Source organism: Nannospalax galili, unplaced genomic scaffold (genome assembly GCF_000622305.1).
Source record: "Nannospalax galili isolate Female #2095 unplaced genomic scaffold, S.galili_v1.0 scaffold960, whole genome shotgun sequence".
In the NCBI taxonomy this organism is placed as follows: domain Eukaryota; kingdom Metazoa; phylum Chordata; class Mammalia; order Rodentia; family Spalacidae; genus Nannospalax; species Nannospalax galili.
Genome location: NW_008348313.1, coordinates 1,710,880 through 1,733,666, shown reverse-complemented (window position 1 = coordinate 1,733,666; position 22,787 = coordinate 1,710,880). Strand labels below are relative to the sequence as shown.

Sequence of the window (22,787 nt, the reverse complement as noted above, 5' to 3'; positions counted from 1 at the left end):
GTGTAGACAGGAAAATGTCCCTCTGCACACCCTTCACCCATGCAGCCTGGCAGGAACAGGCCTTCAAACCCTGGGGGAAGGCCTTCCTGATTCCATGTGCCTCAAGGGTAGGACTGAGACCTCAGTAATTATGCACACACACACACACACACACACATCCCCAGACCCTTTGATGAACCACAGATTTATTTTAAGCAACAGCCTTCTGAGGACCAATGGGGTGTCAGGTAGAGGAGTCCACAGCCTTCTGTCAAACCCAGCACTGTTGTACCTGCAGGAACTCATTGGCTGATTCCTTTTGAATGACACTAGTTGTGTCCAGTGGAAGAACAATGGGAGGGATTTGTGCAATTCCAACATACACTGGCCACATTTGCAACAAAATAAATAAAAGGAAACCGGTAAATTAATGTATTTTGGTAATACAGGCCTCACTGCCTGCAGCAAGATGATGTCCCAGTCATTGGAAATAGAGAATGCATTTAGCACACTGGTTGGGCCCCTTCAGATCCTGGCTGCCCAGATTGGCCAGAGATCAGGATCCCAGGAAAGATCTAAACTCAAACACAGCAGGTTGGGGTGGGACAGGCCTGTCATCCCAACTACTCAAGAAACTGCAGCAGGAGGATTGCCCTGAGCTTGAGTACAGCTTGGGCTACATAGTGAGACCTTGTTTCAAAAAACAAACAGGGCCGGGCATGGTGGCACACACCTGTAGTCCCAGGACTTGGGAGGCAGAGGCAGGTGGATCTCTGAGAGTTCAAGGCCAACCTGGTCTACATAGTGAGTTCCAGGACAGCTGGGGTTGCAGGGACCCTGTCTCAAAAAAACAAAAAACAAAAAAAAACTTCAGCAGGACTAGAGAGATGGGTCAGTGGTTAAAAGAGTGGCTGCTCTTGCAGAAGACCTAAGTTCAAATTCCAGCACTCAAATGGGGAGTAACAACCGAGAGAGAGAGAGAGGGGAGAGAGAGAGGGGGAGAAGAGAGAAAGAAACCAGAGAGCGAGGAGAGAAAGAGAGAGAGAGAGAGAGAGAGAGAGAGAGAGAGAGAGAGAAGAGAAATTTACTGTGTAGCCCTGGCTGGCCATCACCATACAAAGATCTGCCTGCTTAAGTCTCCTAAGTGCTGGAACCAAAGGTGTGCCACCATACAAAGATCTGCCTGCTTAAGTCTCCTAAGTGCTGGGACCAAAGGTGTGCTCATCATACCTATTAGATCTGGGTTTTTTTTTTGTTTTTTTTTTTTTTTTTTGGTCTTTTTGAGACAGGGTCTCCCTATAGCCCCAGCTGTCCTGGAATTCACTATGTAGACCAGGCTGGCCTTGAACTCACAGAGATCCGCCTGCCTCTGCCTCCCGAGTGCTGGGATTAAAGGCATGCGCCACCACGCCCGGCTAGATCTAGTTTTTTAAATCATGCGCATACAGAAGGGATACTTGGAATAGAAACTGGACTTAGAATGTTCTGGGTTTTTAAAGCTTATGTATTGGGGCTGGAGAGCTGGCTCAGTGGTTAAGAGCACTTGCTGCTCTTGCAGAGGACCAGGGTTTGGTTCCCAGCACCCACATGGAGGCTCATAACTGTCTCTATATCTTCTTAAAAATTTCTCTCTCACCAGGTGTGGTGGTGCACACCTTTAATCCCAGTGCTCAGGAGGCAGAGGTGGGCAGATCTCTGTGAGCTCCAGGCCAGCTGGGGCTACAGGGAGACTCTGTGTCAAGAAGACCATACAAACAAAAACCTAGCTCTGAGAAGGAAACTGCACACTCAGAATAACCCTGCATAGTCCAATATAACATCTTACATTTTTTGTTTCATGTAGCCCAGGTTGGCCTCCAGCTCTCTACATAGCTGAGGATGACCTTGAACACCTGATCCTCCTGCCTTCTCCTCCCTAGTGCTGGGATGCCAGGCATGTGCCACTATGCTGGGTCAACACAGTCCTGGGGTAGAACCCAGGGCTTCCTGAATGCATCCAGGCATTCTAGCCACTGAGTTGCAGCCTTAGCTGATCTGAGACATTTGTTTTGTTTTGTTGGATACAGGGTCTATCTCAGTTCGTGCTGACTTAGAACTCACAACGTAGTCCAGGCTCTCTAACCTAGACTGGCTTCAAATTTTGTTTTGTTTTGAGTCAGCGTCTGATCTCAAACTTGTGGTGTAGCAAAGGACCACCTTAAACTCTGCCTCCTCTACCCATCTTCTAAGATTACAGGTGCCTACCTGTATTCCTTGCTGTACACATGCACATGTGTGTGTGCGCATGTGTGCATGTGTGTGTGCGTGTGTGTGCGTGTGCACATGCCTGTGTCTGTGTGTGTGTGTGTGTGTGTGTGTGTGTGTGTAGAGGTCATCTCTCCAGCCCCCAGATTCTTTATTTTATTTATTATTTTTATTTTTTGTGTAGAGTGTATTACCTGCATGTATGTAGGTACAGTGCCTGTGGAGGTCAAAAGGTGGCATTGGATCTCCTGAAACTGGAGTTACTGATGGTTGTTAGCTGCCATGTGGGTACTAAGAATCGAATCAGGGTCCTCTGCTAGAGCAGCTGATATTCTTAACCACTGAACTATCTCTATAGCACCCCCCGATTGTTTTTAATAGATAAAATTCACCCACAATATGAAGCCTAACTCCCAAGGCACCAGTGATGAGTTGTGACAGATGCCGTGACCTCCTGATGCCCATGGCACCCATTCCAAGGCTGGAATCTTATTTGAGTGTCTCTCTTCCCACCTCTGCCTCCTAGGCCCCCACAGAACACCAAATCCTCCAGGGCAGAGCCTGGACTGACACCTTATATACCAGGCAAATATATACAACAAGAACCGACCTGGGGCTGCATGACCCAGGATCAGCTTCAGGTTAGGGATGTTGGACCCTCTGGAATGCTGAGATCCAGCCACTGTGAGCTCTGGACTCGAAGGAGGGCATTGTGGAACTAGAATCCTGGGCTGGAAGAGTCCACTGGGGCCTGTGGGGGATTACCTGGGCCAGCACCTGTTCTCCACTGTGCCCCTCCCTGTGACCCAGTGGTTAGGTCCTTTGTGACCTAGGTCAGGGGCCAGGGGACCCTGAGCACCAGGGGGCAGAGTAGATGGTGAGTCTCCCCCTGGGAGCAGAGCCCCCACGCCATGGCGAGCGTGGTGGTGAAGACAATCTGGCAGTCCAAAGAGATCCATGAGGCGGGCGATCCACCTGCTGGGGTTGAGAGCCGTGCCCAGCTGGTCCCCGAGGCTCCCGGAGGGGTGCCCAGCCCTACCAAGGGGATCACGAAGAAAAAAAAGGCCGTGTCCTTCCATGGGTGTGTTTCCTGTTGGTGGCCTGGTGTCCTAGTGTCCAGCACTGCCTTCAGTAGAGCAGGGTTGCTGGAGGGTAGGGAGAGGCCAGGAGGAGGACATTACACCAGAGGCCAGGGAATGAAGGACAGGGAGGAGGGTCTGGAGGTGAGGAGGGGCGGAGAGAGGAAAGGAAGAAGGCAGCAAGACTGCGGAGGGGGGAGCTGGAGGTGATGAGGGCTGGAGAAGGAAAAGAAATCAAGCTGAGAGCCGGGCGTAGTGGCACACGCCTTTAATCCCAGCACTCGGGAGGCAGAGGCAGGCGGATCTCTGTGAGTTCAAGGCCAGCCTGGTCTACATAGTGAGTTCCAGGACAGCTGGGGCCACATGGAGACCCTGTCTCAAAAAGATAAACAAAACAAAACAAAGAAATCAGGCTGAGGCGGGTGAGGAGGGAGGAGAAAGCAGGTGGCGGGGAGAGGTAGGTACAGGGTAGGGATGGGTGGCATCAGAGGGCACAGGCGCTGTGCAGGGCACAGCAGGGCCGCCCCTCAGGCCTGCATCCCCCACTTTCTCCCGCACCCCGTGCAGGGTGGAGCCCCGGATGTCCCATGAGCCAATGCACTGGTGCTTGACTCTCAAACGGTCCTCGGCCTGCACCAACGTGTCCTTGCTCAATCTGGCTGCCATGGAGCCCGACTCCTCAGGGACAGACTCGACCACAGAGGACAGCGGCCTACTGGCTCTGCCCGGTCCGCCATCTTCGCCCACAACACCCTGGGCTCCTGAAGACCCTGACATCACGGAACTTCTGGTGAGCAAGTGAGAAAGACCAGGATCCTCTCACTGGAGAGGAGCAGATGTGAAGGAGCTGTTCCAGCCTTGCATGAGAAAGTTCTAGACACCCAGAACAAAGAAACAGACTCCATGAGGGTAGCAGGCAAAGCCTTCTGGGGCTAAAGGTGTAGCTCAGTGGGAAAATGCTCCTCTGGCAAGGGTAAGGGTACAACCCTGGGTCCATCCTCAGGAAGACAGGAACAGAAAAACTGAGCCTCAACCCAGCCCCTCACTGGGAACTCTAGGCAGGCGCTCCACCATTGAGCCACACCCCAGCCCCTCACTGGGGGATCCTAGGCAGGGGCTCCACCACTGAGCCACACCCCAGCCCCTCGACAGGAACAGAAAAACTGAGCCTCAACCCAGCCCCTCACTGGGGATCCTAGGCAGGGGCTCCACCACTGAGCCACACCCCAGCCCCTCACTGGGGGATCCTAGGCAGGGGCTTTACCACTGAGCCACACCCCAGCCCCTCACTGGGGGATCCTAGGCAGGGGCTCTAACTTCGGAGCACACCCCCACCTTTCTTTTACTTTTCACTTTGAGACAGGCTCTGACTCTATGGTCCAGTCAGGCTTTGAACTTGTAGTCCTCCTGCTTCAGACTCCCAAGTAGCTGGGATGACAGGCCTGAGCCACCACACCCAGCTGTCAAACAAATATTTCCTGAATGCTGAAGATGAGCTGTCAGGAGTAAGGAGACAGACAGCCCCAAGCCATCACCCTCAGCAGACTGCCCCACCATGATATCTCAGAAACCAGGACTCAGGCCAAACTGGGACTCATGGCTTTGATGCAGAAAGGAATTTTACAGCTAGCCGGTTTATGAATCAGAAACAGAGATTTCATTAACGATGTTTTATTTTATTTTTTGGTCTTTTTGAGACAGCGTCTCTCTGTAGCCTCAGCTGGCCAGTGTGGCCTTGAACTGACAGAGATCCACCCTCCTCTGCCTCTAGAGTGCCAGGATTAAAGTTGTGCACCGCCATGTCTGGCTTTAAGAAATCATCCTCTTTTACACCGATTGATCGATTGATTGATTGGGTGGGGGGTACACCACGAGCATGCTTGAGGATGTCAAAGGACAGCTTGGAGGAGTTAGTTCTCGCCTTCCACCCTGTGGGTTCCAGGCATCAGTTGGGTCATCAGGCTTCATGAGCCATGTCGCTGGCCCCAAGATCTGTTTTCTGTGGCTCCCTCTTTACTGAACAGGGACATAGACCCCCCTTATCCAGGTTCAAAAGCCTCAACCTGTCTGGTCATCATTCGAAGACATCTGGAAGACATGATGTCATTATTAGAGACTTGAAATCACGTATAAGGCCAGCAGGAAGGCTTCTCAGGTGAAGAGGCTGCTGTCAGGCCTGTTGGCTTGAGGTTGATTTCCATAATCCACATGGTGAAAGGTGAGAACGACTCCTCAAAGTGCCCTCTGACCTCCATATGCATGCTGTGGCATGTGTGTGCAACCACACACACATACATGTACACACGCACACTCAATCAATCAATGTAAAATATATAATTTTGGAGCTGGAGAGATGGCTCAGAGGTTAAGAGCACTGACTGCTCTTGCAGAGGACCTGGGTTCAATTCCCAGCACCCACATGGTAGCTGTGAACCGTCCTTAACTCCAGTTCCAGGGGAATCCAAAGCCCTCTTCTGACCTCCGAGGCATTGCACGACATGGGTGCACTCACACACATGCAGGCAATACACTCACACACACGTGTATATATATATAATCTCAGATTACTGAGATCAGCACAGAAAATAGCAAAGCCTCTCTATTAGGAGGTCCCTGATAACCATGACATGACGTCAGTCACTAAAACCTGAGTCAAGTGCTGCTCACCTTTAGTCCCCTCGGAATCAGAGGCAGGCAGATCTCTATAAGTACAAATGTAGCCTGGTCTACATAATGAGTTCCAGGCCAGCCGAGGCTTCATAGCAAGACCCTGTCTCAAAAGATAAACAAAAAAGCAACCACAAAACCTAGAACAGAATCTGACAGAGATTTAATCTGGATCTGTAAATCCTGGAGGACTGTAGACATTATGGGCGGGTCCCGCGCACCGCGTTACTGCTCGGGTCCCTGGCTCTCCACGTTGCTGGGGTGCGCGCGTGTCACGCACCGCGTTGCTGAGGCTCTCCGCGACTACTGGATGCTGACGACTCTGGGTTGCTGCGTTTCCAGGCGAGTTCCATTCCAAGCCACCGGCCACTCCCTCGAGGTACACGATCCGCCGGCTGCCAGATCACATGGGGAAGTGCAAGAACGGTGAAAGCAGAATCTCCACGAGTCGTTGTTTATCAAGGGACAGCCCCCTCCGGAGAGACTGAATTGTAGGCAGTAAGACACAGAACTCAGCTCAGTCAGACTCAGTGGTACAGCTCCTTTATTCAGTGACTCAGCTCGGCTCCAGGCCTTAGTTATTCAGCTCCGATTAATTAAGGGGAAACCAGGATATTTATAGTGTGAAGGCAGTGGCAAAAGCCTTAGTTGATAGGTGCTTTGTAGGATGCCCCATTTACATGTGGTGGTGGGCTTCTGCCAGGCTGTCAGACATTGCCTGATTATCACACAGGAAAACCTGGCAGTTCCTATGCCAGAGGCCATGTATCTGTGACAGCTACTTCAAAGATGAGTCAGGAAGAGAGTAGGGGGGCACCCTGCTGAGAAAAGGAGTCTCTGCATAAGAACGCCGAGCCCCTTGGGCTATCCGGACATGGAGAGACTTCAACTTAACACAGCAGGGGTCCCCAACAGGACATGGTGCCCTGCTGTCCAGGATATGTTCGTATCACTTTAATAATGATGCACGGAGCAAGAAATAGCAGAATCCAAGACAGGAGGCTGGACCCATCTCTGGAGGCGAGCGTCAGGAGGTGGTTTGGCCATGGGTGTCCAAGGTGCTGTGGGGCAGCCAGCTGTGGGCAGTGGTTATTAACTGTATTTCCCTGGTGAAGACCAGGAGGTGAAGACTACGTAGCCTATGTAACATCACACAGCTTGAAAGTAGCAGAAGCCAGCTTAGAGAGTCATGGCAGAGTGGGCACAGTGTAGGTCACTGTGGACATCCCAAAGAAGGAGCCGTGGTCAAGGCCAGCCTTGTCTACATAGTGAGTTCCAGGCCAGCTGGGGCTACTGGGAGAAAAAAGACCAAAAAAAAAAAAGTCTGGAGAAGGAGAGGGTGAGTGGAATGCCACCCACACCAGCTATAAAAAGATGGGTGTGCCGGGTATGGTGGCGCCCACCTTTAATCCAGCACTTGGGAGGCAGAGGCAGGCGGATCTCTGTGAGTTCAAGGCCAGCCTGGTCTACATAGTGAGTTCCAGGACAGCTGGGGCTACAGGGAGACCCTGTCAGACAAAAAAAACTAAAACCATGGGTGTTATCCCAGAGGCCATAGTATAGGTTCAAGGGGGAGGGAGGAGCACCTCTCTTCCCATTTACTGAGATCTTATTGTGTGCCGAGGACTGTGCTGTAGCTTATGATTTTTTTCCCTTTTTAGAACTTCTTAGGGAGGCTGATATCATGAACAGTTTAAAGATGAAAGCAAAATTAACTGAGGTGTGCAAAGGCAGAGTCATTTCCAAGGTTACGAGGTTGTGGGGGTACTTGTAGAAACCAGGAGCAGGGCCAGAAAGCTGCTGTGTTTAACGCCAAACAAGTCCTTTCCTCTCTAAGATCCCTCTGCAGCTGAGGCCAAAGTGTAGAGGGGAGACAGTAGGTGTGGGGGTGGGGGGGCAGTGAGTTGGATTCAGACCTTCCTCCACACCCACCCCAGAGGTCTGGTGCCTGACTTCCTCCTTCCAGCAGCTTCCATGCAGAGCCTGGAGCCCGCTGCCTCCCACCAGACTTATTTCTGACTCATGTCCTTCAGCAGCTGGTGCCACCCAAATAGACCTGGGTTGTGGGGACTGTGACTGTGTGAGCTCCCTGCCCGCCATCAGCCTCAAACTGCCTTCTGCTTCCTCCTCTCTAAAATGGACCCCCATAACCACATCTGGGGTGAGGGAGAAGGAGCTGAGGCTAGCACCCAGATTGAGAGAGGGAGAGAGAGGAGAGAGAGGGAGATGGAGGAGGGGGAGAGGGGGAGGGAGAGGGAGAGGGAGGGAGAGAGAGGGAAAGAGAGGGAAAGGGAGAGAGAGAGAGGAGAGAGAGAGGAAACCCTGGGGGGAGGGGGACAAAGACCCAGGAAGAATGGGGAGTAGAGACTCCAAGAGAGAGAGACAGAGACCAAGAGAGAGGGGGACAGAGAGAGAAACCCAGAGAGGAGGAGACAGAGAGAGAGATAGACAGAGACCCCGAGAAAGAGAGAGACCCAGTGAGCAGGACAGAGATAGAGGGACAGAGACAGAAACTCTGAAAGAGAGGGAGACCCAGAGAGACTCGGAGAGAGAACCAGAAAGGGATGGGGACAGAGACTGAGAGAGACAGAGACAGAGATAGAGAGAGGGAATCAGAGAGACTCAGGGAGACAGGGAGATAGAGATCCAGAGAGAGAGAACCAAAGAGGAATGGAGAGAGAAACAGAGACAGAGACAGAGAGAGAGACACACAGACAGAGGCAGAGATCCAGAGAGGGGGGAGGACAGGGACCTAGGAGAGAGAGGAACAGAGACCCAAGGAGTATAGTCAGAGAGGAGATCCAGGGGGCCATGGTGACTTTGGCTGATAATGACAGTCCCTATGTGGAGGATGGTCACCCTTGGTATGGTGACAGGTGAGCGTTGGCACCTGCCCCAGCTCTTCTGGAGGCAGAGGGTGCCTTAAGGAGGTAGTGCTGTGCTTGGAGGGTCACCAGGTGATGATGGCAGAGACCTCAGGGTGGGGGGGTCCTCTTCCATCACATAGGCCCCTCAGCGCCACAGCTGTCTGCCCTCCTGCATGCACCCCACTGTTTCATTCTCATTTCCTTTTGGGGGTGAGCTCTCACCACATAGCCCTGTCCGGCCCAGAACACACCATCCTCCTTCCTCAGCCCCTTAAGCACTAGAGTGACAGGCATGTGCCACTGTTGCTGTTTGACTCTTGAGACAGGGTCTCACGTAGAGCAGTCTAGCCTTGAACTCTCTATGTACCTGAGGATGACCCTGAGCTCCTGATCCTCCTGCCTCCACCTCCCTGGTACTGATCATTAGCTTTATCCAGGCAGGTGTTGTTGATCCCATCCCCATGTGAAGGGAAACAGGCTGGCTCCAGGCAGGGAATCATGCTGTCCATAGTTGTTCAGAACACAGGTGACTGTGTGTGACTCCCCAGCCTGTCCTTTCTGTCCTCCAGGGACCCTGGCTATGCTTTTCCAAATTCTGATCCATGTCATACAGAACCAGTCATGCCCACAGCAATGGTCATACCTCCACTGCACAGGGAGGTAGGCTGAGGCACAGGGCACTGTAATGTCTTCCCTGTGGTAGGTCACACAGGAAGTAGAGAAGTGAGCTGACCCAGGACGGGTGCCCCCCCACCGGCCTTCTGATTCTTCAGTTCAGGAAGACATTTTGTGTATTGGGTATCTAGTGTTTGGAAACAAATTGCCCTGACACCTAAAACAGCCCATCTGGGAGTGGCTAAGGGAAGCTTCTGGTTCAGGGGTCTGATGAGGGTACAGTCAACATTTCAGCCAGGAATGTAGTCCTCTGACGGCGTGAGCAGGGTTGGAAGAGGCACCCTAAAACAGTATCCCTGTGAGACTTGGAGGCCTCCACTCCTTTCTGACTTTGGCTAGCGTCCTCAGCTCCTGGTCATACGGCGTCTCCGCTCGCAGATGCTTATACATTGCAGAAAGGATTTCTCTGAGCGAGCGGCAGCGGAGCATGAGAAGGAAGTGAATGCCCAGTACAGGAACGACGGGGGAATCAAACGGGAAGTCAACGCTCAGTACAGGGTGGACAGTGAGATCAGACCGGAAGTCAATGCCCAGTACAGGAACGACAGTGAGATCAGACCGGAAGTCAATGCCCAGTACAGGAACGACAGTGAGATCAGACCGGAAGTACAAGAACGACGGGGAAATTATACCGCAGTGATGCAGCTTCTCAAGCAGGAGTCACGAGCACAGCTGTACTCAAGGGACAGAGGCTCCCTTTTAAAAATATTTATTTTAGGGGGCTAGGGAGATGGCTCAGCAGTTAAGAACGCTGGTTGTTCTTGCAGAAGACCCAGATTGGAATCCCAGCACCCACATGGCAGCTAACAACTGTCCATAACTCCAGTCCCAGGGGATCTAGCAGCCTCTTCTGACCTCCGAGGGCATTGAAGGACACAGGTGCACTTACCTACATGCAGGGAACACACGCATACACATAAAATAAAAGTAATAAATAAAATTAAAAGAAAAAGGAACCCTAGCTCAAAGAGCAGGAAAAAAATGTGGTTTAAAAAAATATATATAGCCGGTCATGGTGGCGCACGCCTTTAATCCCAGCACTCGGGAGGCAGAGACAAGCGGATTTCTGTGAGTTCAAAGCCAGCCTGGTCTACATAGTGAGTTCCAGGACAGCTGGGGCTACAGGGAGACCCTTTCTTCTTTTAAAACATTTCATTGTGAGCAGGATGGATGGCTCAGCAGTTAAGAGCTCTTGCTGCTCTTCCAAAGGACCCAGGTTCAGTTCCCGGAACCCACATGACAGCTAACAACTGTCCATAACCCCCATTCCAGGGGATCTGACAGTCTCTTCTGTTCTCCACGGGCACTACAGGACACGGGTGCACTTGCCTACATGCACAGCAATACACACATATGCATAAAATAAAAAATAAAAATAAGAATTTAAAAATATATATATATTTATTTTTATTTTATGTGTAAGAGTGTTATGCCTGCATGGGTATAAGTGCACCCTGTTGTGCAATGCCCATGGAGGACAGAAGAGGGTGTTAGATCCCCTGGAACTGGAGTTATGGACCGTTCTTAACCGCCATACTGGTTCTGGGATTTGAGCCTGGATCTTCTGCAAGAACAGCCAGTGCTCTTAACCACTGAACTATCTCTCTAGCCCTGAGGCTCCCTTTTTCATATTTATTTATTTTATGCATATGAATGTATTGCCTGCATGTATGTAAGTGCACCTTGCTGTGCAATGCCTGTGGAGGCCAGAAGAAGGCAGCAGATCCCTCAGAACTGGAGTTGCAGATGGTTGTTAGCCATCATGTAGGTTCTGGGAATCAAACCCAGGTCCTCTGCAAGAGCAGCCAGTGTTCTTAACTACTGGGCCATCTCTCCAGCCTGAGGCTCCATTTTAAAACTAAAGAATTTTCTGAGCTGGGTGTGATGACACATGCCTTTAATCCTAGCACTTGGGAGTCAGGCAAATCTCTGTGAGTTCGAGGCCAGCTTGGTCTACATAGTGAGTTCCGGGCCAGCTGGGGCTACAGGGAGACTCTGTCTCAAAAAGACAAAAAAAAAAAAAAAGATTTTTCTTTTTAGTTTTGTGTATGTGTGTGTGTGTGTGTGTGTGTGTGTGTGTGTGTGTATGTGTGCATGTGACCTAAGTGCCCACAGTGGCCAGAAGAGGATGTCAGATCCCCTGGAGCTGGAGTTCCAGGCAGTTGTGAGTCACCTGATGTGGGTTTTGGGAGCTGAAGTCTCTCTAGTCCTTTGCCAGAGCAGCCAGGGCTCTTAACCCCTAGGCCATCTCTCCAGCCTCTGTTGTTTCTTTTTAAAAATATTTTATTAGCCAGGCATGGTGGCGCAGGCCTTTAATCCCAGCACTCGGGAGGCAGGCGATCTCTGTGAGTTCAAGGCCAGCCTGGTCTACATAGTGAGTTTCAGGACAGCTGGGGCTACAGGGAGACCCTGTCTCAAAAAGACCAAAAAAAATTTTTATTATTTTTATTAACGTGTATGAGTGTATTGCCTGCATGTATGTAAGTGCACCCATATTATGCAATGCCCACGGAGGTCAGAAGAGGGTGTTCAGGCTCCTGGAACTGGAGTAACAGATGATTGTTAGTTGCTATGTGGGTGCGGGGAATTGAACCCAGGTCCTTGCAAGAGTAGCCAGTGCTCTTAACAGCTGAGCCAGTTCTCCAGTCCCCTGTTATTTTCTTGAGAAACAGTCTCTGTAGCCTCAAACTTTACTGTAGCTGAGAAAGACCTTGAACTCCTGATTCTCCTGCTTCAACCTCACAAGTGCTGGGATTACATATGTTCACCACCTGGCTATGCTGCCTTTCTTGTTTTTTTGTTTGGTATTGTTTGGGTTTTTGATTTTTTTTTTTTTGAACAGGGTCTCCTTGTAGCCCTAGCTGGCCTGGAACTCAATATGTAGACCAGGCTGGCTTCAATCTCACAGAGATCAGCCTGCCTCTGCATCCCAAGTGCCTGAGATTAAGGAGCCACCACATCCAACTCTGTACACCCTTTTTATTTTATTTATTTTTAATATTTTATTATTTTTATTTTGAGTGCACCCGTGTTGTGCAATGCCACAGAGGTCAGAAAAGGGCTTCGGATTCCCCTGGAACTGGAGTTAAGGACGGTTCGTAGCCGCCATGTGGGTGCTGGGAATCGAACCAGGGTCCTCTGCAAGAGCAGTGCTCTTAACCACTAAGCCATCTCTCCAGCCCCTCTGCAGCCTTTTAAAAAGGATTTTAGGGGCTGAAGAGCTGGTTCAGTTGGTAAAGTGTTTGCTGTATAGGCATGAGGAACTGAGTGAGTTCAATCCCTGGAACATGTAAAAATGTCAGGCCAGTGCTGCGGAGGTGGATACAGGTGCAGCCCTGGGGTTCACTGCCCCCCACCAGCCTCGCCTAGCCAGGAAGATCCAGGTCCTAGTGAGAGACACTGACTTAAATCAAAGGATGGACAGTGCCTGAGGAGTAATGTGAGCATACATATATGCACATACACACGTGCACACATGTACACACACATATACAAAGACTGTTTTTACTACTGCTGCCTTCCAGAAAAGGGTATGGTGTGGTACACATTTGTGATCGCAGCAGTTGGGAAACTGAGGCAGGAGGAGCTCAGGTTGAGGACAGCCTGGCTATATAGTGAGACCTTGTCTGAAGAAATAGGAGCTCGGTGTAGAGCTTATGTCTGTAATCTCAGTACTTGAGAATCTAAGGCTGGAGGGTCTCCAGGAATTTGAGGCCAGTCTGGGCTCCATAGTGAGTTCCAGGTTAGCCTGGGCTACAGAGTCAGACTCTTTCTCAAAATACATAAGACAGGAGCAGTCCTTAAAGTCTTTCATTCCCACACTTGGGAGGCAGAGGGCAGGTGGATCTCTGGGAGTTTGAGGTCAGCCTGGTCTACATAGGGAGTTCTAGGTCAGTCAGGGCTACACAGTAATCAGACCCTGTCTCTAATAAAATAAACTTAAAAAGTAAAAATGGGGGGCGGGCTGGAGAGATGGCTCAGCGGTTAAGAACACTGACTGTTCTTGCAGAAGACTCAGGTTTGAATCTCAGCACTCACATGACAGCTAACAACTGTCAGTAACTCCAGTTCCAGCCTCTTCTGACAGCCTCTTCTGTCCTCCAAAAGCACTGCACAACACGGGTGCACTTACCTACATGCAGGCAATACACGCATACACATAAAATAAAAAGTAAAAAATAAATTAAGAGGAAAATAAGGAGAGAGTGGAGGCTGAGGAAGTGGAAGAGGAGGAGGAAGAGGAAGAGGAGGAGTTACCATGGTACCATGCCTGTCTTTCAACACCAATGTTTAGCCATATCCATTTACACCCACTGCCTGGAATTGGTCATGTGACCTCAGTCAACTACAAGGAGGCTATTTAGGTTTCTTTCCCTTCAGTTGAGAAGAATGTAAATAGCTGAGGTTAGGTTACAAATCTGACTGCTATAGCAAAAGGACATAAAATCACATCTTGCAGAGCGCAGAAGCTGATTCGCCCCTTCAACAGGTGGTGGGAACTGAGCAGGGTGGCAGGCTCCTTTCTTGGGGTCTCCATCTGATCCCAGATGGGTGGCAATCTGGCACTCCAGACAGTGGGGAGACAAAGAGGGAGTGGTTTAATGGGGTGCACACGTGTAGATGGAACGCAGGGACAAAAGAATTTAGGGCAGCTGAGATGGCCCAGCAGGTAAAGGCATCTGCAGCCAAGTCTGAAGACTTGAGTACAATCCCCAGAACCCACATGGAGGAAGGAGAGAGCTGACTTCTGCGAGCTGTCCTCTGAACTCCACTCTCTCACTGTCACCTGCTCATCCACAAAATAAAAAAATAAATATAAGACTGAGCATGGTGGTGTGGCACACGGCTTTAATCCTAGCACTTGGAGGGCAGAGGCAGGCAGATATGTGAGTTCGAGACTAACCTGGTCTATATAGCGAGTTCCAGGCCAGCTGGGCCTACAGGGAGACGCTGTCTCAAAAATACTAAAAATGTCTAAAAATAAATACAATAAATGTAATTAAAAAAAGTTTAGAAAGAATCTAAGGGCTGTGGAGATGGCTCACTTGATAAAGTTCTTGCTGAGTAAGCATGGAACCTAAATTCTATCCCCAGCTCCTCGCTGGGGGATTCTAGGCAGGGGCTCTACCCCTGAGCCATACCCCAGCCCCTCACTGGGGGATCCTAGGCAGGGCCTCTACCCCTGAGCCACACCCCAGCCCCTCACTGGGGGATCCTAGGCAGGGCCTCTACCCCTGAGCCACACCCCAGCCCCTCACTGGGGGATCCTAGGCAGGGCCTCTACCCCTGAGCCATAACCCAGCCCCTCACTGGGGGATTCCACACAAGCACCTCAAGGTTTGAGATGTTCCTTCCCACTTACTTTTCCCTGGCACACCATTTTGTCCACTCCTGTGTCTACCAAACAGAGACACTAAAAATCCAGGAGGTACTATCCTTTGGCCAAAACCATGTACTCTACCAAGGACAAAATCAAGCTGAATACTCAGCCTCCTGGCTCTAGAATTTTCAAGTTTCTTTTTTTTTTTGGGTGTTATGAGTGTTTTGCCTGCATGTGTGATGCATGCATGAGTGCACCAGGTGTATGTATGCAATGCCCAGGCAGGCCAAAAGAGGGCATTAATGGCTGGGCCTTCTTTCCAGCCCCTTGGCTCCATAATTTTCTTGGGATCAAACCACTTTTATCTCCTATTCTTCCCAGAGTGGGGTCAACAGTGGATTGGTGCGTGCCAAAGACTCCATCACCAGCTTGAAGGAAAAGACCACCCGGGTTAACCAGCATGTGCAGACCCTCCAGGTATGGCACTTGAGGACTCGGAGATTCTCCTTTCTATAAGAGTTTTCCTCCCTGACTGTGTACCTAACCCCCCCCCCACCTCCTTTCATGGTCAAGAGTGAGTGCTCAGTGCTGAGTGAAAACCTGGAGAGAAGACGGCAGGAGGCAGAAGAGTTGGAGGGGTACTGCTGTCACCTGAAGGTGAGCTGGAGGGAAAGAGTGGAAAGCCAGCGCTGAGGTTATGGTCAGTTGGTAGAGAGCTTGCCTAGCATGCACGAAGCCCAGGTTCTATTCCCAGCACCACATGAAACCGGTGCAGAGGTGCATGTCTGTAATCCTAGCACTTGAGAAGTGGAATCAGGGAGTCAGGAGTTCAAGGTCATCGTCAGCTACATAACAGGCTGGAGGCCCGAGCTTACATGGGCTTATGTTAGCCGGGTGTATCCGATATGGGACAGGGCTAGGGAAACAGCGAGGCTGTGGGTGGGGGGCAGAACTGGAATGGGAAGGCAGGGCCCCGCCCTGATGTCCTGACTCAGGAGAACTGCCGCAAGGTGACCCGCTCGGTGGAGGACGCTGAAATTAAGACCAATGTCTTGAAACAGAACTCTGCCGTATTGGAGGTAAGGGGGGTGGGGTTCCAGGATTAGTGAAGAGTCTGGGTGGGGCCTAGGGATGGAGTTTGGAGCTGGGGTGGACAGGGATGGGGATGGAGCCTCCAGGAGTTAAGGTGAGTGGGGTCTGACTGTGGAGCCTGGAGATCAGGGGACGGATGGACCCATGGGTGGTGTCTGGGGTGGTCAGGTCAGGCTGGATCCTCTAGAGGAGCTGGTGGGCGGGGCCTAGGGTGGACTGGGGAGGGGCTGTGGTGGGCGGGGCCTAGGGTGGAACTTAAAGGGGCAGGAACTATGAGGTTCACTGTAGGAAAGTGGGGTTTTCTGCCTGCCACCAACACACTGTCATGCATTCAGGATCGCTATTAGAATCCTCTAGTAAGACTTAATCAGATGATTAGCCGGACGTAGTGGCTCACGCCTTTAATCCCAGCCCTCAGGAGGCAGAGGCAAGTGGATCTCTATGAGTTCATGGCCAACCTGGTCTACATAGCGAGTTCCAGGCCAGCTGGGACTGCAGGGAGACCCTGTCTCAAAAAGAAAAAAAGAAAAGACTTAATCAGATAAGACTGGGGGGCTCCCAGAGTCACTTGAGATGGACTCCGGGTACAGAACGTTGGGCAAGGTTGCTGTCCCTGAGCGGCAGGGACTGAACAGGCATGGGGCGGAGGGCTGGCTGCAGCCACAGACCGGACTGGCGGACTGCCCTGGACTTGAACGTCCCCCTCCTTGTGGCAGCAAGCAGGAGCCCGGCTAGACTTGGTTGATTGACTTTGCGCTCTCGGGGATCCCTGGGCGCAGGGACTGCGGGTGGCGAGGCGCTGGGCACCCTGACCGGTCCTCCTCTGGGCCCAGGAGAAACTGCGATACCTCCAGCAGCAGCTGCAGGATGAGACGCCGCGGAGGCAAGAGGCCGAGCTGCAGGAGCTGGAGCAGAAGTTGGAGGCCGGGCTCTCCCGGCACGGCCTGGGCCCGGCTGCTGCCAACCAGGGCTGCTCGGGCCCGCCGGGTAGTCCCGAGGAACCCCCGCGACCGCGCAGCCTGGCCGCCAATGGCTGGGGAATGGCGCCGCGGACCACCGAGGGTCCCTCCCTGAGCGAGCAGGAGCTGCAGAAGGTGTCCGCGGGCCTGGAGGAGCTGAGGTGGGCGGGCCCTGAGGGCGGTGGGGGGCCTGGAGGGCGGGGCGAGGAATGGGCGAGGCATGGAAGGGAGGATGGTGGGCGGGGCCTAGAGGGGAGGAGTAGGCGGGACATGTAGGAGGTGGGGAGGAGCTGGGGTGGGCGGGGCCTGGAGTATGTTGGGTGGGCGGGGCTTGGCGGAGGTGGGGTGCGTGAGCGGTTTGGATCTGAAGTGGGTGAGGGGTGGGTGGGACCTTGAGGAGGAGTGTGAGCGGGGCTCCGGGTGGAACCTGGAGCCGGTGGCTGGGTGGCGGAGCCTCAGGTGGGGCCTGGAGGAGGTGGGTGGGCGGGCCCCGCGTGGAGTAGGAGGGAGGACTTGGGTGGTGTCTTGTCAGTGACCGAGCTGGCTCACAAGACTTTGGGTTCCATCCGCACTGCAAAAACACCCCGAAGATCTACTTGGGGCGAGGTCAATGGGGCCTGGCCAATCGTATCCCCACCCTTTCCTGCTCTCCTGTCCCTGCAGGAGGGAGGTGTCCTTGCTGACCGCCCGGTGGCATCAAGAGGAGGGGGCGGTGCAGGAGGCCCTGCGGCTGCTGGGGGGCTTGGGCGGCCGGCTGGACGGCTTCCTGGGTCAGTGGGAGCAGGCGCAGCGCGAACAGGCGCAGTCAGCGCGGGGCTTGCAGGAGCTGCGAGGACGGGCAGACGAGCTGTGCACTATGTAAGGGTTTGGACGGTGCTAGAGGGGAGGGGCCGAGGGAGACCGTGGGAAGGCCAGCGAACCTGGGGAAAAGGATGGGGGTAGCTCAGGAAGCTGGGGAGAAGAGTCCCCCAGTGAGGGGCTGGGGTGTGGCTCAGTGGTAGCACATTGACCTGGCCCAAGAACAGGTTCCATCCCCAGTGGGATGGGGAAGGCTCATCAGAGCAGAGGGCCGGCGGGTTTAGAATGAAAAGGTGGAGACACAGGTGCTACACTAATATGCATCAGGGTGGAGCGGTCCTCGGTGTCTGTGGCTTCACTGAGGAGCGAACTGGAGGCACTGGGACCAGTGAAACCCATTCTGGAGGAGCTGGGGCGGCAACTCCAGAACTCCCAAAGAGGAACTGACCATATCTTGAACTTGAATCGATCTTCCCAAGGCCCCTGTGCCCGCTGTGCCAGGTATGGGCGGGACCATAAAACCTGCATTGTGGGTTACACATAGGACAGCACAGTGAAGGGGGGGCAGTTGTCGTTATGGGAGACAATCCCTTACAGAATGGGTTGCAGAATGAGACAGCCCTCTTGCATTGTGGGAGCCACATTTCGTCCTTCTTCTTGGATGCATATTGATACTTGATACATTTGCATTTCCAGTATATTGTGGGAAGGTTGGGATATGGCCTGAAGGAAGCTGCGTTCTCAAAGCCCAGCAGCAAGACCTCCAGGGCGCTGGGGGAGGATAGCCCCGTTAGGGAAGTGTTTATCTCCCAAACAGAGAGGAGGATCCCAGGAGTCCATTGGCCAGTCAGCCGAACCAGATCAAGGTGCTCCAGGTTCAGTCAGAGACCCTGTCTAAAACAATAAGGAGAAGTCTGGGCAGTGGCCTAGGCCTTTAATCCCAGCCCTCAGAAGGCAGATGCAGGTGGATCTCTGTGAGATTGAGGTCACCCTGGTTCACATTGTGACTTCCAGGTGGGCTGTGACTAGAGAGACCAGGTCAAAAAACAAAAACAAAAACAAAAGTAAGGTAGACACCAGTGAAAAGGCTCCTCAGGTAAAACTACCCCTCTATCCCAGAACTTGACAACCTTAGTCCAATCTCTCCAACCCATTGTGGAGGAGAGATTCAACTCCCCAAAGTCATCCTCTGACCCCCACATGCCCAAACTCACATTTCATACACATGCACATACAATAATAAAATTTAAAAGGTGTTGGGCTGGAGAGACGGCTCAGCAGTTAAGAGCATTGGCTGCTCTTGGAGAGGACCGGCTTCAGTGCCCAGCACCCACATGGTAGCTTACAACAGTCAGTAACAGGAGTTCCAGGGGATGTGATGCCCTCTTCTGGCCTCTGTAGGCATTGCATGTACATGGTGCACATACATTCAGGAAAAAGTCATGCATATAAAATAAAAATACATTTAAAATTTTTAAAATAAGGTGGAGGAGGCTGGAGAGATGGCTCAGTGATTAAGAGCACTGGCTGCTCTTGTAGAGCTGAGTTCTGTTCCCAGCACCCATGTCCTGATGGTTTGTAACTGCCTGTAACTCCAGCTCCAGGAGATGTGACCCCTCCTCTGACCTCTACTAGCACCTGCACACACATGCAGTATACAACCACACAGACATATCCATACAAAATATTTTTTAAAATACTTTATTATTTTTATTTTATGTGTATGAGTGTACTGCCTGCATGTATGTGAGTGCACCTGTGTCGTGCAGTGCCGCGGAAGTCAGAAGAGGCCATCGGATCCCCTGGAACTGGAGTTACAGACAGTTGTTAGCTACCATGTGGGTGCTGGGAATAGAACCCAGGTCCGCTGCAAGAGCAGTCAGTGCTCTTAACCACTGAGCCACCTCTCCAGCCCCCCTATAAAATATTTTTAAGCTGTGGGGCTGGAGAGATGTCCTGGTGGACATCCAGGACCACCACTTCAGCAGTTAAGAGCACTGGCTGCTCTTGCAGAAGACCCGGGTTTGAATCCCAGTGACCCAGTGGTTAGGCAGCTAACAACTGTCTGTAACTCCAGTTCTGGGGGATCCAACGCTCTCTTCTGTCCTCTGCTGGCATTGCATGACACGAGTGCACTTACACACAAACATGCAGGCATAACTCTCATAAAATAAAAATAAATTTTTTTGTCTTTTAAAAATATTTTTATGCCAGATGTGGTGGTGCACACCTTTAATTCTAGCACTCGGGAGGCAGAGGGAGGCAGATCTCTATGAGATAGAAGCCAGCCTGGTCTACATAGTGAGTTCCATCCTAGCTGGGGTTAGAGAGAGAGATCCTGTCTTGAAGAAATTTTTTAAGAAATTTATTTTATGTGTATGAGTGTATTGCCTGCATGTGTGTAAGTGCACCCATGTCATTCAATGCACGCAGACAGAGATCAGAAGAAGGCATTGGACCCCCTGGAACTGGAGGCATGGACAGTTGTTAAACACTTTGTGGGTGCTGGGAATCGAACCTGAGTCCTCTGGAAGAGCAGTCAGTGCTCTTAACCACTCAGCCATCTCTCCAGCCCCCCCCAAAAAAAATTTTAAAGGTAAAATAAAGTGGAAAGTTGATTGAGGAAGATAGTGTCCAGCTCTGACCTCTGACCTCCACATATGTACAGACACACAGTGACCTCAGTGTGTTGTGGAAACTGCGGATTCTGATGCAAGTAAGGTCAGGTTTAACCCAGTACTGTGAAGGGTACTGAAAAGCTCCTGGGTACCCTTTGGAACCAGGACCCCATGATCACTCATTGTACCCAGATGCCCCAGGCTTGGTGGGAAGTTTGCATGGGATGTGTAATGGAAACAGCCAGATGGATCCTGGATGCTGGGCCTCATCCATCTGGCGACTGTCCCTCCCCAGCCAGGGGCAGCAGCTGTCCACCGAGTCCCTGCAGCAGCTGCTGGAACGTACACTGACCCCACTGGTGGATGAGGTGAAGCAGAAAGGCCAGGCTCCTGCCTGCCCCAGCTGCCAGCAGCTACACAAGAAAATTCTGGTACCAGGGACATGGGCTGTCATATCCCCCATTAATATGGGGGGGCATGGGAAGTGGGAGCCTCAGGAAACAGTTCCTGCTGGAATGTGGCAGGGAAAGGGAGGCTGTATGTGAGCAGCAGGTGTTGGATGTGTCTGGCAGTTGGACAGATAACTTGGTGGCTGCTAAATCATACATAGCCCATTAACTCTGGAACCTGTGGGGACAGACTGAGGCCCAAAGCATGATGGGATATTGGGCCTAGGACACTGTGGGATACACAGGATAGATTCTACTCTGAAGGCTCATGGAACATGAGCCTGATTTTCTGTAGACCTTCAGGGAGGTCACTGAAGTCAGAGGGACTACTGAGGCCAGACTGGGGGACCCAGGGACACACGTCACAGTCAGCTACTGCATTTTGGGAAATGTAACTTCAGCTCTGCCTGACACTTTATTGTGTAACAGACTCAGGCCCCGTGGCTGCTGGAACTTGAGGCCTGGTACACTATGGGACACACAGACATTGTGGATATTGGCCTAAAGAATGATAGGATACAAATTGTAGTGAGATGCTAGTGGGAATCCATGGAAACCCATGGTACCTGGTGCATTGTGAGATACAGAGAGCAAATGCACAGTAGGATGGATATTAGCCTAAGGGATGATGGGATATAAATTATAGTGAGATGCCATGTGGACACTTGGAAGATCATGTCCTGGTGCATTGTGGGATGTGGAGGTCTAGTGCATGGTGGTTGTAGAGGATGATAGGATATAAATTGTAGTGAGCTGCAGTAAAAATATATGGGTCGTCATGGCCTGGTGCACTGAGAGCCATGGAAAACCAGAACACTAGGACCACCCTGGTGACACCCTAGCTAGCCTCACAGATGCAGGGATACAGAAAGGGTCACCATGGGATGCTGGGACACACATCAAATACAGGAGAGCTCACAGGCATTGGGAGACAGTTCTTCAGACCTGACTCTGAGCTTGCAGGCCAGTATATTAGGAACAGTCACTAGCTTCCTGCACAGTGCAGAGGCCAGAGCATGGTGGGATATCCGGGGTCAGGCCCAGGCTCAAGGTGTGATGGGCTACTCTGGGGTGGTGTGTGGGCTCCTCCGTGGGACCCTGCCCCTTGCCCTCCGCGATCCAGCTCCCCCTCCACCCCTAGCCTAGTCCAGCAAGCCCAGCGGCGCCTACACTCCTCTCCCCAGGAGCTGGAGCGCCAGGCCTTGGCCAAACACATCAGGGCAGAGGCCCTGAGCTCCACCCTTCGGCTGGCCCAAGACGAGGCCCTGCGGGCCAAGAACCTGCTGCTGACAGACAAGATGAAGCCGGAGTGAGGGCAGAGGTGGAGGGCATGGGAGGAGGGTGAGGTCTCGGGACCGGGCCTGGCTGCTCCTCCCGCCCCTTGACCCCCCTACCCAGTGTGGTCTCCCCAGCACCGATGCCCTACTGATTATCCTTACAGGGAGAAGGTGGCCACTTTGGACTATATGCACTTGAAGATGTGCTCCCTCCACGACCAGCTCAGCCACCTGCCACTTGAGGGGTCCACGGGGGGTGATGGGGGGAGGAAGCACTGAAGGGGGTCCCCTGAATCGTAGGGGCCCAGGCGCTGAACAATAAATGGCCTCTCATGCTGGCATGAATTACGACTCCAAGTTGGCATTAAAAAATGGTTCGTATGGGGACTGGAGAGAAGGCTCAGCAGTTAAGAGCACTGACTGCTCTTGCAGAGGACCCGGGTTCAATTCCTAGCACCCACATGGTGGATATGACTGTCCTTAACTGACTGTCCTTAACTCCAGTTCCAGGGGAATCTGAAGCCCTCTTCTGACCTCTGCGACATTGCACGACACGGGTGCACTCACATACATACAGGCAATACATGCATACACAAAACAAAAAAATTAAAAAAGGGGGGGTAGTCACAGGGTGTGGAAGCTGAGGCAGGAGGATTTGCTTGAGATGCAAAGGTGACCAGCCTCCTTAAACTCCAACAGTTATGCCTTCACCACCATATGGGGCTGTATCCCTTCATACTGTGAACCAACAACATTTAACTGC

General features: G+C 52.0%; 1 protein-coding gene across 1 annotated transcript; it reads left to right on the top strand.

Moving 5' to 3' along the window:
- Nucleotides 1-3,090: 3,090 nt before the first annotated feature.
- On the top strand, nt 3,091-22,369 carry Tsks (testis specific serine kinase substrate). Its single transcript, XM_008845091.2, has 11 exons — nt 3,091-3,304; nt 3,870-4,092; nt 15,213-15,308; nt 15,405-15,488; nt 15,827-15,910; nt 16,757-17,043; nt 17,546-17,740; nt 18,008-18,181; nt 20,594-20,729; nt 21,932-22,088; nt 22,189-22,369. The coding sequence occupies exons 1-10, from the start codon at nt 3,135-3,137 to the stop codon at nt 22,058-22,060; spliced, it is 1,578 nt and encodes a 525-aa protein (XP_008843313.1). The 5' UTR covers nt 3,091-3,134; the 3' UTR covers nt 22,061-22,088; nt 22,189-22,369.
- Nucleotides 22,370-22,787: the final 418 nt, after the last annotated feature.

Coding starts and splice junctions, on each gene's coding strand:
- Tsks (XM_008845091.2), top strand. CDS start 3,135: ATGGCGAGCGTGGTGGTGAAGACAATCTGGCAGTCCAAAGAGATCCAT. Junction 15,309..15,404: donor AGCATGTGCAGACCCTCCAG/GTATGGCACTTG, acceptor TTCATGGTCAAG/AGTGAGTGCTCAGTGCTGAG. Junction 15,489..15,826: donor GGTACTGCTGTCACCTGAAG/GTGAGCTGGAGG, acceptor GTCCTGACTCAG/GAGAACTGCCGCAAGGTGAC.